Source organism: Oncorhynchus kisutch, linkage group LG3, assembly GCF_002021735.2.
Source record: "Oncorhynchus kisutch isolate 150728-3 linkage group LG3, Okis_V2, whole genome shotgun sequence".
In the NCBI taxonomy this organism is placed as follows: Eukaryota; Metazoa; Chordata; class Actinopteri; order Salmoniformes; family Salmonidae; genus Oncorhynchus; species Oncorhynchus kisutch.
In genome coordinates this window covers 33,487,028-33,503,195 of record NC_034176.2, presented here as the reverse complement: position 1 = coordinate 33,503,195, position 16,168 = coordinate 33,487,028, and the positions used below count along the sequence as shown (strand labels likewise).

The 16,168-nt window shown below is 41.9% G+C and overlaps 1 protein-coding gene across 1 annotated transcript in view; it reads left to right on the top strand.

Annotated features, from left to right (window-relative positions):
- LOC109881293 (septin-2) overlaps positions 1–16,043 on the top strand; it is a 46,785-nt gene extending 30,742 nt beyond the window's left edge. The window contains exons 8-12 of the mRNA XM_020473456.2: positions 6,338–6,439; positions 7,126–7,271; positions 10,785–10,868; positions 10,978–11,035; positions 13,893–16,043. Coding sequence (XP_020329045.1) covers positions 6,338–6,439; positions 7,126–7,271; positions 10,785–10,868; positions 10,978–11,035; positions 13,893–13,958 — 456 coding nt within the window. The 3' untranslated portion in view covers positions 13,959–16,043. The remainder of the gene's footprint in view (positions 1–6,337; positions 6,440–7,125; positions 7,272–10,784; positions 10,869–10,977; positions 11,036–13,892) is intronic.
- The last annotated feature ends 125 nt before the right edge of the window (positions 16,044–16,168 follow it).

The window sequence follows — 16,168 nt, the reverse complement described above, 5'->3', positions numbered from 1 at the left end:
TTGCCTTTTTTATATTAAGTGTTAATCCCACCAGTTACCTTGGTAACTGTCTGCCCCCCACCCCTCCACTCCCATGCCCCCTGGCTGGGCAGACCCACCAGGGCCTGTCCAGTCTGCCTGGTACAGTAATTACAGGAAGGACCTCGGCTCTAATGGTCCAGTGACTAGGTCAGGAATGCCGATTTGATGTCTTTGTTTAAGTGCTCTTTCAGAACGAGTCACTCGTTGCTTCACCTCTTTCATTTCTAATCTGAAAGAAATAAGAAAGCTACTTTGTTTTCCAAGGCAGAGCTGTGAGGAGCTCTGTTAGCCTGGGCACCTGTACACCTGCATGCTACAGTACATTACTGTCTGGGCAGCTAGAGTATGGTGCAGGAATCAGAATGTCTGTATGAGGATGTGTCCCAGATGGTATCCTATTCCCTATATAGTGCAATACTTTTAACCAGAGCCCTATGACTGAGTGTATGATTCCTACAGAATTACCTGGAGCTTCCTAGGCCCAGGGGTAAGGGTCCATGGGTGCTATTGATGAAGCAGGGACAGGGAGTCAGAGAGGCTAGTTCTGTAATGTTGAAAGGGTGGGGCACCCTCTCCCTGGCCATCTCGCTCCACCTCTCCTCTCCCCACACACACACTCTCGCTCTCTCTCTCCTCTGCTGTCCATCTGACGCCAGATTTATTTCAGCCCAAGAGCTGGGGCTGCAGAGAGAGAGAGAGGTGTGTGTGGAGGGGGTGGTGTTGGGGTCTAACACTCTCAGTCTGCTCCCCTCAGAGTGAGTATTGTTGGGGCTCTGTCACACCCGCTGACTCCATGGGGGCAGCAGGAGGGTTAGTCTCAAGACATTTCCTGGAAAAGCTAAATCATTTTGGATATAAAGTTAACAAGTTCAGTTTTGAATTAAAGTTGTTTTTGAGTGAGGGACCTAGTGGAATCTAACAAGGAGTCAGCGTTTTGTCCACCCACTGACTCCCACGTTAGATGTGTAATGTGTGTGAGCCCAGTCAGTGGTAAAACAAAACAATAATCAATTTGTTGTTATTATTAATCTGTTCTATTATGTTATTATTATGTTGTTGTCAATATCATTGTGTATTGGATAGGTTTTTTACAGTGGCTCAAGAGGCTTTGGTCTGTAATGTTACATAAAGCTTATATCAAGGTTTTCCCAGCATAGACTTGGTGAGCTCTCTGGGCTCCCAATGCCTTGCCCTCCTCGCCCCGGGTCGATAAGATGCCATTCCATTGTTTTTCTCATTGAGCTTTTTCGCTTTGCATTGTTGATTTCATTAGACTTTGCTTCAGTGTATATTTCCACTTCCAAGTATTGTTCCCTGGTGGACTAGTTGTTTAGTGGGGACAAACAGTCCACAATGACAGACCTGAACAGGCTGTTTCTGCTGAGTCAGACCAGGAGCAGTGCCAGGGGGACAGACAGAGCTGTGGTCTGTAACTGATTACACAGGATAACTCCCAAATGGTACCCTATGCCCTTTATAGTGCACAACATTTGACCAGAGCCCATAGGAAATAGGGTGCCATAATGGTACTGTTTTAGCTACAAACACTTATGGTCTGTGGCCATTTGTACTCGTACTGTAGCTAGGTGTAATGTGTTGAAGTAACACTTAACCCAGCTGTGTGTTTGTGGCTATGATAGTCATACTCCGTTATGGGTGTTTTCATACTGTTTACTTTGAGCTTATGTTTATGAGTAAACCATATGAAAATATTATTGTATTGTGTTATTCGCTGGTGTAACCCCTTGTAATAAGGGGTTTGTAGTGAGAAACAGGCATATTGCTTCTGTTAGTGTGGTTGGAGGCTTACTTGACCTAAATGACTCAATGTTCCCTCTGTCCCTATATTAAATATAGAAGAGTGCTATTATTGGATGTGATGCTAAAGGAACTCAATTATTTTGTATTGTATTGTTGCATATGGGGCTCAGGTCAGAAGTAGTGCACTATATGGGGAATAGGATGCCATTTGGGAAACAAGCATTGTTTTTAATCTTCTCATATCCACTGCCTCCATAATACCCCATAAAGTAAGAATGTCTCTCCCCACCCTTATCGTTTACTACCCCCAAGGGGAATCTTTCCACCTCCACTAGCCTTCACTAACACACAGTCATTAGATAACACGTATCAAAACAAATTAAGCCTTCAAATCAGAGGCTCTCACTTTTCTAATTAATACTGAGGAAGAGCCCTTTGTGCCATTGTTACCAGAGACCTGACCTGCCAACTCAAACACAGCGAGAGAGAGACTGAGAGAGAGACTAAGAGAGCGAGAGAGACTGAGAGAGAGACTGAGAGCGAGAGAGACTGAGAGAGAGACTAAGAGAGCGAGAGAGACTGAGAGAGACTAAGAGAGCGAGGCAGAGGGTCAAAAAATGGGCCCAGTATTCCCTTTCTCTCTGCCAATTACAGCACGGAACTGTAATCAGCAGGCTAGCTAGACAGAAAGAGGCTGGTGTAAGAGCATGGTTAAGATTTTGTGTCACTGGCCTACACACAATATCCCATAATGTCAAAGTGGAAATATGTTTTTAGGGATTTTTATAAATGAATTAAAAATGAAAAGCTGAAATGTCTTTAGTAAAGATGTATTCAATCCCGTTGTTATGGCAAGCCTTAATAAGTTCAGGAGTACAAATTTGCTAAACAAGTCACATAATAAGTTGCATGGACTGACTGTGTGCAATAATACTGTTTAACATAATTTTTTTTAGCACTATCTGTACCCCACGTATACAATTATCTGTAAGGTCCCTCAGACAAGCAATACATTTCAAACACAGATTCAACCACAAAGACCAGGTAGGTTTTCCAATGCTTTGCAGAGAAGGGCACCGATTGCTAGATGAGTATAAAAAAAAAAGCAGACATTGAATATCCAGTTGAGCATGGTATATCAATACACACAGTCACTACAAAGATACAGCGTCCTTCCTAACTCAGTTGCCGGAGAGCAAGGAAACCGCTCAGGGATTTCACCATTAGGCCAATGGTGACCTTAAAACTATTAGAGTTTAATGGCTGTGATGGGAGAAAACTGAGGATGGATCAACAATATTGTAGTTACACCACAATACTAGCCTAAATGAAAAGAAGGAAGGCTGTACAGAATACAAATATTCCAAAACATGCATCCTGTTTGCAATAAGGCACTAAGAAAGGAAATAAGTAAAACTGCAAAAAATGTGGCAGAAATGTACTTTATGTTCTGAATACAAAGTGTTACATTTGGGGCAAATCCAACACAATGTGTCACCGAGTACCACTCTTCATGTTTTCAAGCATGGTGGTGGCTGCATCATGTTATGTGTATGCGTGTCATTGGCAAGGACTAGGACAGTTTATTGGGATAAATGGAAATGGAGCTAACAACAGGCAAGATCCTAGAGGAAAACCTGGTTCAGTCTGTTTTCAAATTCACCTTCCAGCAGGACAATAACCTAAATCAATAGTCCAGATATACACTGGAGTTGTTACCAAGATAACATTGATTGTTCCTGAGTGGCCTAATTACAGTTTTGACTTATATCGGCTTGAAAATCTATGGCAAGACTTGAAAATGGCTGAAAATAGCAATGATCAACAACCAACTTGGCAGAGCTTGGAACATAAAAAAATAAAATAAATGTACAATCCAGGTGTGCAAAGCTCTTAGAGACTTACCCAGAAAGACTCACAGCTATAATCGCTGCCAAAGGAGATTCTAACATGTATTGACTCAGGGGTGTGAATACTTATGTAAATTAGATGTTTTTGTATTTCATTTTCAATTCATTTGCTAAAATTTCTAAAAATATGTTTTCACTTTGTCATTATGGGGTACTGTGTGTAGATGGATGAGAAAATATTGAATCAATTTTGAATTCAGGCTGTAACACAACAAAATGTGGAATAAGTGAAGGGGTATGAATGCTTTTGAAGGCACTGTTACATATATTCATTTTTTATTGTTGGACATGAAAGACTGTAAAAACACCAGCAAATCAGCTCCAAGTGATTTTATTTAAGGAAATATGTTCCAAAGTATTCCCACACATAATAGAGAGAGAGAGACAAAACATGAGGAACACCTCCCTAATATTGAGTTGCACCCCCTTTTGCCCTCAGAACAGCCTCATTTTGTCAGGGCATGGACTTGAAAGCGTTCCAAAGGGTTGCTGGCCCATGTAGACTCCAATGCTTCTCACAGTTGTCAAGTTGGCTGGATGTCCTTTGGGTGGTGGACCTTTTTTGATACACGCCGGAAACTGTTGAGCATGAAAAACCCAGCAGCGTTGCAGTTCTTGTCACACTCAAACCGGTGCGTCTGGCACCTACTACCATACCCCGTTCAAAGGCACTTCAATCTGTTGTCGTGCCCATTCACCCTCTGAATGACACACATACATAATCCATAGCTCAACTGTCTCAAGGCTTAAAACTCCTTAATTAACCTCTCCTTCCCTTCATCTACACTGATTGAAGTGGATTTAACAGGTGACATCAATAAGGGATCATAGCTTTCACCTGGTCAGTCTGTCATGGAAAGAGCAGGTGTTCCTAATGTTTTGTACACTCAGTTTATGTGATCGTATATAAATGTAAGCAAGGTTTGAAATTGCTAATGTTTTAGCCAAATTGTATTTCTGTTTGGGCTTCTTGCAGTCATTTTGCGTCTACAAATGACTTGGAATTATGTTCCGGACCCCTGACAATCTGCTCAAGAAAAAATCATCCCGTGACTGAATCTAGTTGATGATCCCTGCTTTAATGTGTTAAGATATATAAATAGGATAAAAAACTAGAATTGACATGGCATCGGTTGTGTGTGTTCTATTTGTCCGATTTAGACCAGGCAGTGGTATGAACACCTATCACTGCTGAAGCTAATGATTACAGGTGTGGTTGGTTAAGTCAGGCTGCTGTAATTAGATGGTAGTGTAAATTCCAGGTAAATAGTTATTAGGTTAAGCAGGTTGGGAAACATGTCCAAACACCTATTGAGTGGTTGGATTCCATGTCTTAACATTCTGTTTTTAGGTGAATTTCTAACTTTAGATGCGACTCCAGCCCTCTCGTAATTCTCCCACTGATATCGCTTCTCATCCTTGTGTTATGATAGTTAGTTGTTGAGTGTATTGTTTGTCGTATCTGTGGTTGTGCAGGATGCTACTTCTGTATCCCTCCTGTCTCTGATACATTCAAAAACATGTTTTTCTGCATGTTTCTTCATTTTCCTCATAGCTGTGGATTTACATAACCAGTTGTTGTGTTTGTTACTTTTTTCCTGCTGTTGTCTAATCCTTTTTTTTTGCCCCTCTGTGTCATGTTCCTCAACTCCCAGTCCTATCCCACCAAACTGATACTTGTCTGTTCTGTGTGGGAACTTGCATGTGTGTGCGATGGGGAGAGGGTCTGGTCCTGTGCCACGCTCTCCTCCGGGTCCCGTAAGTCTGTTTGCTTTCAGATGTGGTCCTTAACAATACCCTCCACTCCCCACACAGACCCTATCACACACACTCTGCTCTGAGCGTGCTGAGAAAACAACCCACAGCCATAACAGGAGCTGGAACAGTGGCTTGCTCTATAGGAAAAATGTGCTCTCACATCCTGGACGCCTGCCTCTCCCCATACTGTCCTTTATAGATTACATGAAAGTCCCCAAAAATGTCAGGAAAACAACACTTTATGCAACACTCATGCATTGCTAATTCAATTTTGCTCTTGAGAAAACAGAAAAATACACCTTTTGATTTATAAAATAATAAATATTTCCATCTGTCCCCTAGATACTGGTGAAGAAAGGCCTTTGTGTTGTTGCTTCACCGCTGGGGGTTGAACAAAGGAGAGGGGATAAGTTTTCTTATGACTGTTAGACACCCCCCCTGCTCCTCCGGGGTAAGTGGGTAAAACTAGAAGTAACAAGAGGGAGAGAGAAATGGCATGTCCAGAATCCCACTCCTGTCATGGAGGCTGGGCCATGTCTGAAACAGTGACACAGAAGAGAGGAGAGCGAGAACAGGGAGGAGAGGCCTGACTAACAGACATGTTCATGTCCTACTGTGAGATTGATTGTCTCTCAGCCCAACATGACAGCCATCCAAAACGGCAAGGTTCAGATGAGAGGGATTGCTGCTGGGCTGGGGGGAGCGGCTCCGGCCTCCGGGTACAGGTTTCCCTTAGGCACAGATTGCAACACTGACCTTAGATCAACGCCTAGGGACAAGTTATTCCTCTGGGAAGCGGATGGGGATTGACCTGAGGAAATGTGAGAGGTCATAAGGTCACAGCGGGGTTAAGACTGTATTGATCCTGTGTGTTTCTGTATTGGTAGATCCTAGATGAGATTGCAGAGCATGGCATCAGGATCTACCAACTGCCAGACGCTGACTCAGATGAGGATGAGGAGTTCAAGGAGCAGACACGAATACTGAAGGTACGACACACACAGAAAGGCTGCATCCCAAATGGCACACTACTCCCTATATAATGCACTACTTTTGACCAGAGTTCTAAGAACCCTAGTCAAAAGAAAGTAGTGCACTATAAAGGGAATAGGGTGACATTTGGGATGTAAAAATACTAACACCAACTAAGAGAAAGAAACTCAGGGAGAAACACCATTACTGAATGAGACTGGGAGTGATGTAGAACCACTGTTATGTCATTTTTCTCTTAACCACTGGGTTTTTAGAATGGGTGAGAATCATACTATTGAAACTGACCCGTTGATCTTTTGAATGGGCTTTATGTTAAACGTAAACGATCCGGTCATTTTTACTTACTCTGGTACGTACAGAGTGTCTGTGGGTTTTTGCTCCTCCCTTGTACTTGATTGATGAATTAAGGTCACTGATTTTAATTGAAAGGAAAAAACTAAAAGTAGCACTAGGCCCTCCATGGAATGAGTTGGACACCCCTGCTCTAGTAGATTCCACTCATCTTCAATAACCATCATTCTCCTATTCTCTTCTCCACCTATCTCTCCTTCCCTGATCCCTCTATCTCTGCATCCCTCTGTTTTCACACTCCTCCCACTCTGTATCCTCTTTCTATCCCCTTGTTTTCCTTGCCCTTGCATCCATGTCTCTCTACTCCTCCCCCTCTGTCTCCCTCTCTCAGGCGAGCATTCCGTTTTCTGTGATTGGTTCAAACCAGCTGATTGAGGTGAAAGGAAAGAAGATCAGAGGCCGTCTGTACCCCTGGGGGGTCGTAGAGGTGGAGAACCCCGAGCACAACGACTTCCTCAAACTACGCACCATGCTTGTGTAAGTCACCATGACAATGCAATGCGTACCCCTTCAAACATTCAACCTCCAGCTGCGTACCCCCTCGAGCACCAGGGTCAGTGCACTCTCAAATGTTGTTTTTTGCCATCATTGTAAGCATGCCACACACACACTATACAATACATTTATTAAACATACGAATGAGTGTGAGTTTTTGTTACAACACGTCTCCTGGGAAGTGACAAAGAGCTCTTATAGGACAAGGGCACAAATAATAATACAATAATAATCAATCATTTTGCTCTTTATTTAACCATCTTACATATAAAACCTTATTGTCTGTGCCTGTATTTAGTTTTCATGCTAATGAGGGCCGAGAATCCACTCTCACATAGGTACGTGGTTGTAAAGGGCATCAGTGTCTTAACAGTGCAATTTGCCAAAGCAGGGTACTCTGAGCGCAGCCCAATCCAGAAATCTGGCAGTGGTTTCTGATTAAATTCCATTTTCACAGAACCGCTTCTTGCAATTTCGATGAGGCTCTCTTGTTCAGATATCGGTAAGTGTACTGGAGGCAGGGCATGAAAGGGATAACAAATACAGTTGTTTGTGTCATCCATTTCGGAAATGTACCTGCGTAATTGCGCACCCAACTCACTCCGGTGCTTTGCTATATCACATTTGACATTGTCTGTAAGTTTGACTTCATTTGCATACAAATCATACAATGATGGAAAGACCTGTGTGTTGTCCTTGTTAATGCAGACAGAGAAGAGCGCCAACTTCTTAATCATAGCCTCAATTTGTCCCACACATTGAATATAGTTGCAGAGAGTCCCTGTAATCCTAGATTCAGATCATTCAGGCGAGAAAAAACATCACTCAGACGGGCCAGTCGTGTGAGAAACTCGTCATAATGCAAGCGGTCAGACAAGTGAAAATTATGGTCAGTAAAAAAAACTTTAAGCTCCTGTCAAAACTTTGCCCCTTGATAACCAGCGGACTTTTCTGTATGTTGTAAAAGTGTTACATAGTCGCTGCCCATATCATTGCATAGTGCAGAAAATACACAAGAGTTCAGGGGCCTTGTTTTAACAAGGTGAACCATTTTCACTGTAGTGTCCGAAACATCTTTCAAGCTGTCAGGCATTCCCTTGGCAGCAAGAGCCTCTCGGTGAATTCTGCTTTGTACTCAAGTGGCATCGGGAGTAACTGCTTGCGCGCGCGTTACCACTCCACTGGCTTTTGCGCCATCAGTACAGTTACTAACACATCTTGACCACCAAAGTCCATTTGATGTCACAAAGCTGTCCAGTACTTAAAAAATATCCTCTCCTGGTTTCCAGAAGAAGTTTTCCTTAATTGACCCCCCAGGGTTCAATTCTCGGGCCGACTCTTTTCTCTGTATATATCAAATGATGTTGCTCTTGCTGCGGGTGATTCCCTGATCCACCTCTACGCAGACGACACCATTCTGTATACTTCTGGCCCTTCCTTGGACACTGTGCTATCTAACCTCCAAACAAGCTTCAATGCCATACAACACTCCTTCCGTGGCCTCCAACTGCTCTTAACGCTAGTAAAACCAAATGCACGCTTTTCAACCGTTCGCTGCCTGCACCCACACGTCATCACCACCCTGGATGGTTCCGACCTAGAATATGTGGACATCTATAAGTACCTAGGTGTCTGGCTAGACTGAAAACTCTCCTTCCAGACTCATATCAAACATCTCCAATCCAAAATCAAATCTAGAATCGGCTTTCTATTTCGCAACAAAGCCTCCTTCACTCACGCCGCAAAACTTACCCTAGTAAAACTGACTATCCTACCGATCCTCGACTTCGGCGATGTCATCTACAAAATAGCTTCCAATACTCTACTCAGCAAACTGGATGCAGTTTATCAAAGTGCCATCCGTTTTGTTACTAAAGCACCTTATACCACCCACCACTGCGACCTGTATGCTCTAGTCGGCTGGCCCTCGCTACATGTTCGGCCAGACCCACTGGCTCCAGGTCATCTACAAGTCTATGCTAGGTAACGCTCCGCCTTATCTCAGTTCACTGGTCACAATGGCAACACCCATCCGTAGCACGCGCTCCAGCAGGTGTATCTCACTGATCATCCCTATAGCCAAAACCTCTTTTGGCCGCCTTTCCTTCCAGTTCTCTGCTGCCTGCGACTGGAACGAATTGCAAAAATCTCTGAAGTTGGAGTCTTTTCTCTCCCTCACCAACTTAAACATCTGCTATCTGAGCAGCTAACCGATCGCTGCAGCTGTACATAGTCCATCAGTATATAGCCCACCCAATTTACCTACCTCATCCCCATACTGTTTTATTTTATTTACTTTTCTGCTCTTTTGCACACCAGTATCTCTACCTGCACATGTTCACCTGATCATTTATCACTCCAGTGTTAATCTGCTAAATTGTAATTATTCACTCCTATGGCCTATTTATTGCCTAACTCTTCATGCCTTTTGCACACAATGTCTGTTGACTCATCTAGCTGTAACGCATAGAATTCACTGGTTTGTATGCGAGGCAGTAATTGTTTTCGAAACATCTCCTGCCATGTCACTGATACGTCGTGAAACAGTGTTGTTTGATGAAGACGTTGTCTGTGTAGTTTTCTTGGCCTTTTCCCCCAACATTGTTCCAGCCATATCCATGGCAGCAGGAAGAATTAAGTCCTCCACAATAGTATGGGGCTTGCCTGTCCTAGCCACTTGGTACCATCATATCATATACAGATGTATACATCATATACATCTGTTGCTTTTGTACATGTCTTACTACTTGAAAGCCGTCTTAATTCTCGCTCAAAAAAGTCCCGTGGCTTATTTTTCAAATTGGCATGTTTTGTTTCTAAATGTCTGCGCAACAGTGAAGGTTTCATTGAGTTGTGAGGCAGTACTTTTGCACATACAACACACTGTGGCTGAGGGGAGGCACTACTCCCAATATAAGTGAAACCCAAATCAATGTAGCTCTCATCTTATTTGTGCCTCTTCGATGGTCCAACATCCCCGTCGGTTGTTCGGGGCTTTCCCGGGTAAGGAGGCAGTAGCTCTTCGGCTGTGTCAGATTCACAACTGTCAGTGTCCATGCTAGCTGGGCTAACAACAAATGTAGAATTACTGATGCTAGCATTGGATGTACTCGTGGAAGCAGAACAACTTGTGTTGTCGACAGGTGCAGGTGTAGTACTATAAAACGAGGCTACTCAGGCGAGAAAAAAACCTCACCCAAATGTATAGCCCTGTTGGAAAATGTAAATGTTTGAAAATGTGGAGAGAAAAACAATGTGAATCACATTTTTATTTGGCGTACCCCTGATTTAGAGTAAATGTAAAAGTAATCTATGCATGCTCTTATGCTCTTATGTTGGATATGTATTACTATACTGCCACTTAGTGGTTGAACACAGAACTTCAAGTCTGTCCATCTGTTGCACAGTGTAGTAGTCTAGTCCAGTGGGTTTTATGGGGGTTTGCACAAGCCAAATTGTGATATTGAAATGTGTGATGGTTGTGTGTGTTTCCAGCACCCACATGCAGGACCTCCAAGAGGTCACTCAGGACCTGCACTACGAGAACTTCCGTTCAGAGAGACTGAAGAGACCTGGCAGGTCAGTCTCCTATCTGCAGTGTTTCTCTCTCTCACACACACTCTGTCTGGGCTGATACTACTCTAACATATTACAGTAGTTAATATGTTCCCTTAAACATTCCCTACAGAGCTGTGGAGGAGGATATGATGGACAAAGACCAGATTCTCCTGCAGAAGGAGGCTGAGGTGAGTAGCTACTGCAGCACTGGATGCTCTCATAGGGTTAACTAGGTCCTAGGATGCTCTCATAGGGTTAACTAGGTCCTAGGATGCTCTCATAGGGTTAACTAGGTCCTAGGATGCTCTCATAGGGTTAACTAGGTCCTAGGATGCTCTCATAGGGTTAACTAGGTCCTAGGATGCTCTCATAGGGTTAACTAGGTCCTAGGTAATAAATTAATGGGGTAAGTTGAGCCACGGGACAGGGTACGTTAAACCGCCTACAAATTTATGTACTGAATAAAATATTACCTCTACCTTTTTAAAACCATGTCTATCTTAATTTACAAACAGAATTCAACACAATCACAATCGCTTTTTTGTCTTTTAACGATTTTAAGCATATTTTAAACAGGCTTAACACCTAACACTTTGTACTTTTTTAAACACAGGTCCTGTTTTTACTTCATATCCCAGAGATAATGCCATGCATTATGCCCTTCAATTTGCCCAACTTATCCCATGGCCATTGGCTCAACTTACCCCAAGGCAAACATTTTGACTATAGTAGCACACACAGCTACAAGGATGCACTTTCATGCTAGGTTTATGACCTCATATTGAAGATTATAGAGACCCCAACTGATGTATAGAACAATCTTTAAATTATCTACTTTGGTTTAGATACAAGCATCATGAAAACTTTAACACAATACATTCATTTGACTTGGTAAAAATCTGTTTTTGGACCTTACTTTGCTACTATAGTCAAAATGTTCTTCCATGTGGTAATCGTCCGGGTTATTGTCCATTTGGAAGATCCATTTGCGACCAAGCTTTAACTTCCTGACTGATGTCTTGAAATGTTGCTACACTATATGCACATAATTGTCCTTCCTCATGACGCCATCTATTTTGTGAAGTGCACCAGTCCCTCCTGCAGCAAAGCACCCCCACAACATGATGCTGCCATCCCCGTGCTTCACGGTTGGGATTGTGTTCTTCGGCTTGCAAGCCTCCCCCTTTTTCCTCCAAACATAACGATGGTCATTATGGCCAAACAGTTCTATTTTTGTTTCATCAGACCAGAGGACATTTCTCCAAAAAGTACAATCTTTGTCCCCATATGCAGTTGCAAACCGTAGTCTGGCTTTTTTTATGGTGGTTTTGGAGCAGTGGCCTCTTCCTTGCTGAGCGGCCTTTCAGGTTATGTCGATGTAGGACTCGTTTTACTGTGGATATAGATACACCTGTTTCCTCCAGCATCTTCACAAGGTCCTTTGCTGTTGTTCTGGGATTGATTTGCACTTTTCGCACAAAAGTACGTTAATCTCTAGGAGACAGAACACGTCTCCTTCCTGAGCGGTATGACAGCTGTGTGGACCCTTGGTGTTTATACTTGAGTACTATTGTTTGTACAGATGAATGTGGTACCTTCAGGCGTTTGGAAATTGCTCCCAAGGATGAACCAGACTTGTGGAGGTCTTTAAAAAAAAATCTGAGGTCTTGCCTGATTTCTTTTGATTTTGCCATGATGTCAAACAAAGAGGCACTGGGTTTGAAGGTAGGCCTTGAAATACATCCACAGGTAAACCTCCAATTGATTAAAACGATGTGAATTAGCCTATCAGAAGCTTCTGAAGCCATGACATAATTTTCTGGAATTTTCCAAGCTGCTTAAAGGCACAGTCAACTTGCGATACAGTGAATTATAAGTGAAATAATCTGTCTGTAAACAATTATTGGAAGAATTACTTGTGTCATGCACAAAGTAGATGTCCTAACCAACTTGCCAAAACTATAGTTTGTTAACAAGAAATTGTGGAGTGGTTGAAAAACGAGTTTTAATGACTCCAACCTAAGTGTATGTAAACTTCTGACTTCAACTGTATATGTAGCCTGGCAAAAATAAACCCAGCACAGGACACAAACTAATTTGGGGTTGTTTGTTCTGCCGAATTGTAATTTTAAAATAGGATAATGTAGGAGACAAATCACCGCAAGGGGGGGGGGTCACCATAAAGTAAAGTTCAGTCTAAATCACAATCAAGTGAAATACATCTGTTAGTAATGTGCATAAAAACAATCTGAATACATCTGAATGCATAACCGGTAGTGGCTCTGTTTTAAACACAATGTCCACATGATACTCTAACCCCAAATGGAACAGATTCTCATCTCACCCATTCAGCACCTTCAAATAATGTTATCAACTCCACAACATGGTTCTGAGAGCACTGGTATTCAGCTAGCAAGAAGCTACACTATGTGTTCAAGGTTTATGTTCAATAACTGATGTTAAGAGGTTTTCATTCAAACAGCCTAATATTCTTTAGATTGGCACATTGTTTGCTGAATTCTGAAGTGCCTTAAAGTGTTTGCACTTGTAGTGGTGTAGTTTTTAACAACACAAGTACCAAATTAGGGATGTAACCCTATAAACAGAGTCACAGACCCACATTCCTGTAGAAAAGCAGCTTGGGATACCAGATCAGTTTAGCAAAGTGTTACGTTTGATCGCATTTCTTCAGTTTGCAACACACAGAGTTCTATAGAGTACAAACCTGGTTTCATGTAGATTTAAATATGAAAGTAAATCTATTATTCAGTCACACACCCCTACCCAACTGTGAAAATGAGTTGGAGTCCATTTTACCCCGATTGAGTGAAGTCAAATGTTCCACTTGAAGTCTTATCCACAACCACTAGATGGATATATTTTCTATTGTGTAAAAAAAAAAGTTTTACATTAAGGCTCTCAAAAAGTTATGTGGCTCATTGTATTATCTTTTTACAATGGATACAATTTGTCGTGTTTGGAATGACTGATAGTCTCTAGTATTTGTTTCACTCAACTGTCTGTTTCCTTCTCTTCTCTCTGTAGCTGAGGCGAATGCAGCAGATGATTTCCCAGATGCAGGCGCAGATGAAGATGAAGGGAGACGAGTGAAAATAGAGGGATTGAAAGAGGGAGTTGGGGAAGAGATGAGAGGAGCCCCACACCCCTCAACCCCACTGTGCGTCTGCATCTCCATCATGGACGTTCTGCTGGACACATACATCACTCCCTATCTCTGTGTGTCAGTCAATCAATCAAGCAATCAATCACCCAATTGGATGTTCCCCTCTCTAACATAATTGTAATTATAAAATCTTCAATTTGGCCTCTATTTTACCATGGTACTGAGATCCACTGATCTGCAAGTCTCAGTATTGTTTTGGGAACTGTTACTCACGTTGTAACACGTTTCATACTAAGGTATGTTTGTCTGGAGTGTTATCCTTTATTGTGTAATGTTATGATATGGGTTATGATATAATGTTAAGGCATACTGTAAAGACAGAAATTCCATGTTCTCCCAATAGGTGACTAAAGATGATGTCCATGTGTTTTCATCTTTCATTGCCAACAGTACTAATATCTCATTGGTTAGACAACAATAAGACTTCAGTGTTTACAGAATGTTTGGGGAATGTTTTGTGTAATGTAAAGTGGCTATCAGCAGTTGAAACAATAGCAAAGCTTTCACCCCACTGTTGTTACGGTTAAAAGCTGGGGGGAAGGACTGGAGAAATATGACCACTCAAATTCAAAGACAGAGTTATGGATGCAAGGACTGACCATCCATTATATCAAAATGATAGTTTTAACCATGTTTTTAGGCTATACAGTGTTTGTTTACATTTACTTTGTTTACAACCATTGGAGTCAAAAATATTATATTTTGGTTTCTGTTTGGGTATGACAGTTGTGCTTTGCTCATGAGGCTTTTGTAAGTTATATTCTTCAAGAATCAATAGGTACATATCAATAATTTATAAATCCAAAAATGATGGTAGCAACTGCTGATTGCCCCTTTAAAGGAAGGTTTGTTGAGAGCTGGATGTTGTGTTTTTACCATTTGCAACCTGTCTTTGCTTTCGCATTTGGAGCACAGCTGAGGACTCAGTCCAAGCTGTAGGTGTAGTAATAATAGTGTCCCTTGGGTGGCGCTGTAGTCTATGTTCAACAGCACAACACATGGAAAATAACTATAAGGGTAATAATATATAAGGGTAATACAGGCTTGTGTGGAAGTATCCCACAGTCTCACATTTTATTTTAAACTTTATCACATTTGCTCTATATTATGAAAGATTTATGTAACTTAACTTTGTCTGTGCCTCTGTTGTATTGGATGGAGACCAGTGCAGGCTGGTGGAAGGAACTATAGGGGGACGGGCTCATTGGAATGGCGGATTGAAATAAATGGAACGAAGTCAAATGTGGTTTCCATATGTTTAATGTGTTTGATAATGTTCCATTTATTCCATTCCAGCCATTACAATGAGTCCGTTTTCCTATAGCTCCTCCCACCAGCCTCCACTGATGGAGACGGTTTGCATTGGTCTCTCTGGGTCAGTCTCCTCAGACGAGGTTTTACTGAGCTGAATTCCTCACCATGTAATCTTATAAGTCAAGTATCAACAGCAGAAGGCTGTTGGTTGTGTCGTCATTATACAGAGAATATTTGCCCTTGTGTTTGAGGAATGCTCTGAAGTGACTTGATAGCTAAAATATGTATGCATCATGTGGGTGGACGTACTGTCTAGAATAAATGTTGGTGCATTCAAGATGCAACTGATGAAATGATTGTTAAATGATCATGTTAATTCAAGTGTTTTCAAACCATGCACAACCGTGTGTTGGTTAATATACTTTTTTTATCGCCTAAGACTTGCACTACAAAACCTTACATCACCCTTTGTCTTTAATAGCTACATTATATTATGAGCAGTCTTAGTATAGATGTGTGTTTTTGTTTATTTGGTCATGTTCTTTTGGGTTTTCCTAAAGGGGGTCTTCATTTTATCACAATGATTTACTGTATGCACAAACATACTGACATCTTCTGATATTGGCTAGCTCCATGGAACTTACAGTATTGAACACAATTCCATTTCCTGAATTCCTAACTATATTCTGATTCACCATGTCTGCCAGCCCACTTCAGGCTGCTGACTGTTATACAGTGAACACACTAACGCCTCTCAATGTGTCCTTCGTGTTTAAGAGCGTTATCGTCAGTCAGTGTGTCATTGTCTATGTAACTTGTTTCTTTCTGCCTAGTTGATCAACAGATTTGTACCTTTGAACCCTGGAGGCATTAACCCAGCGTT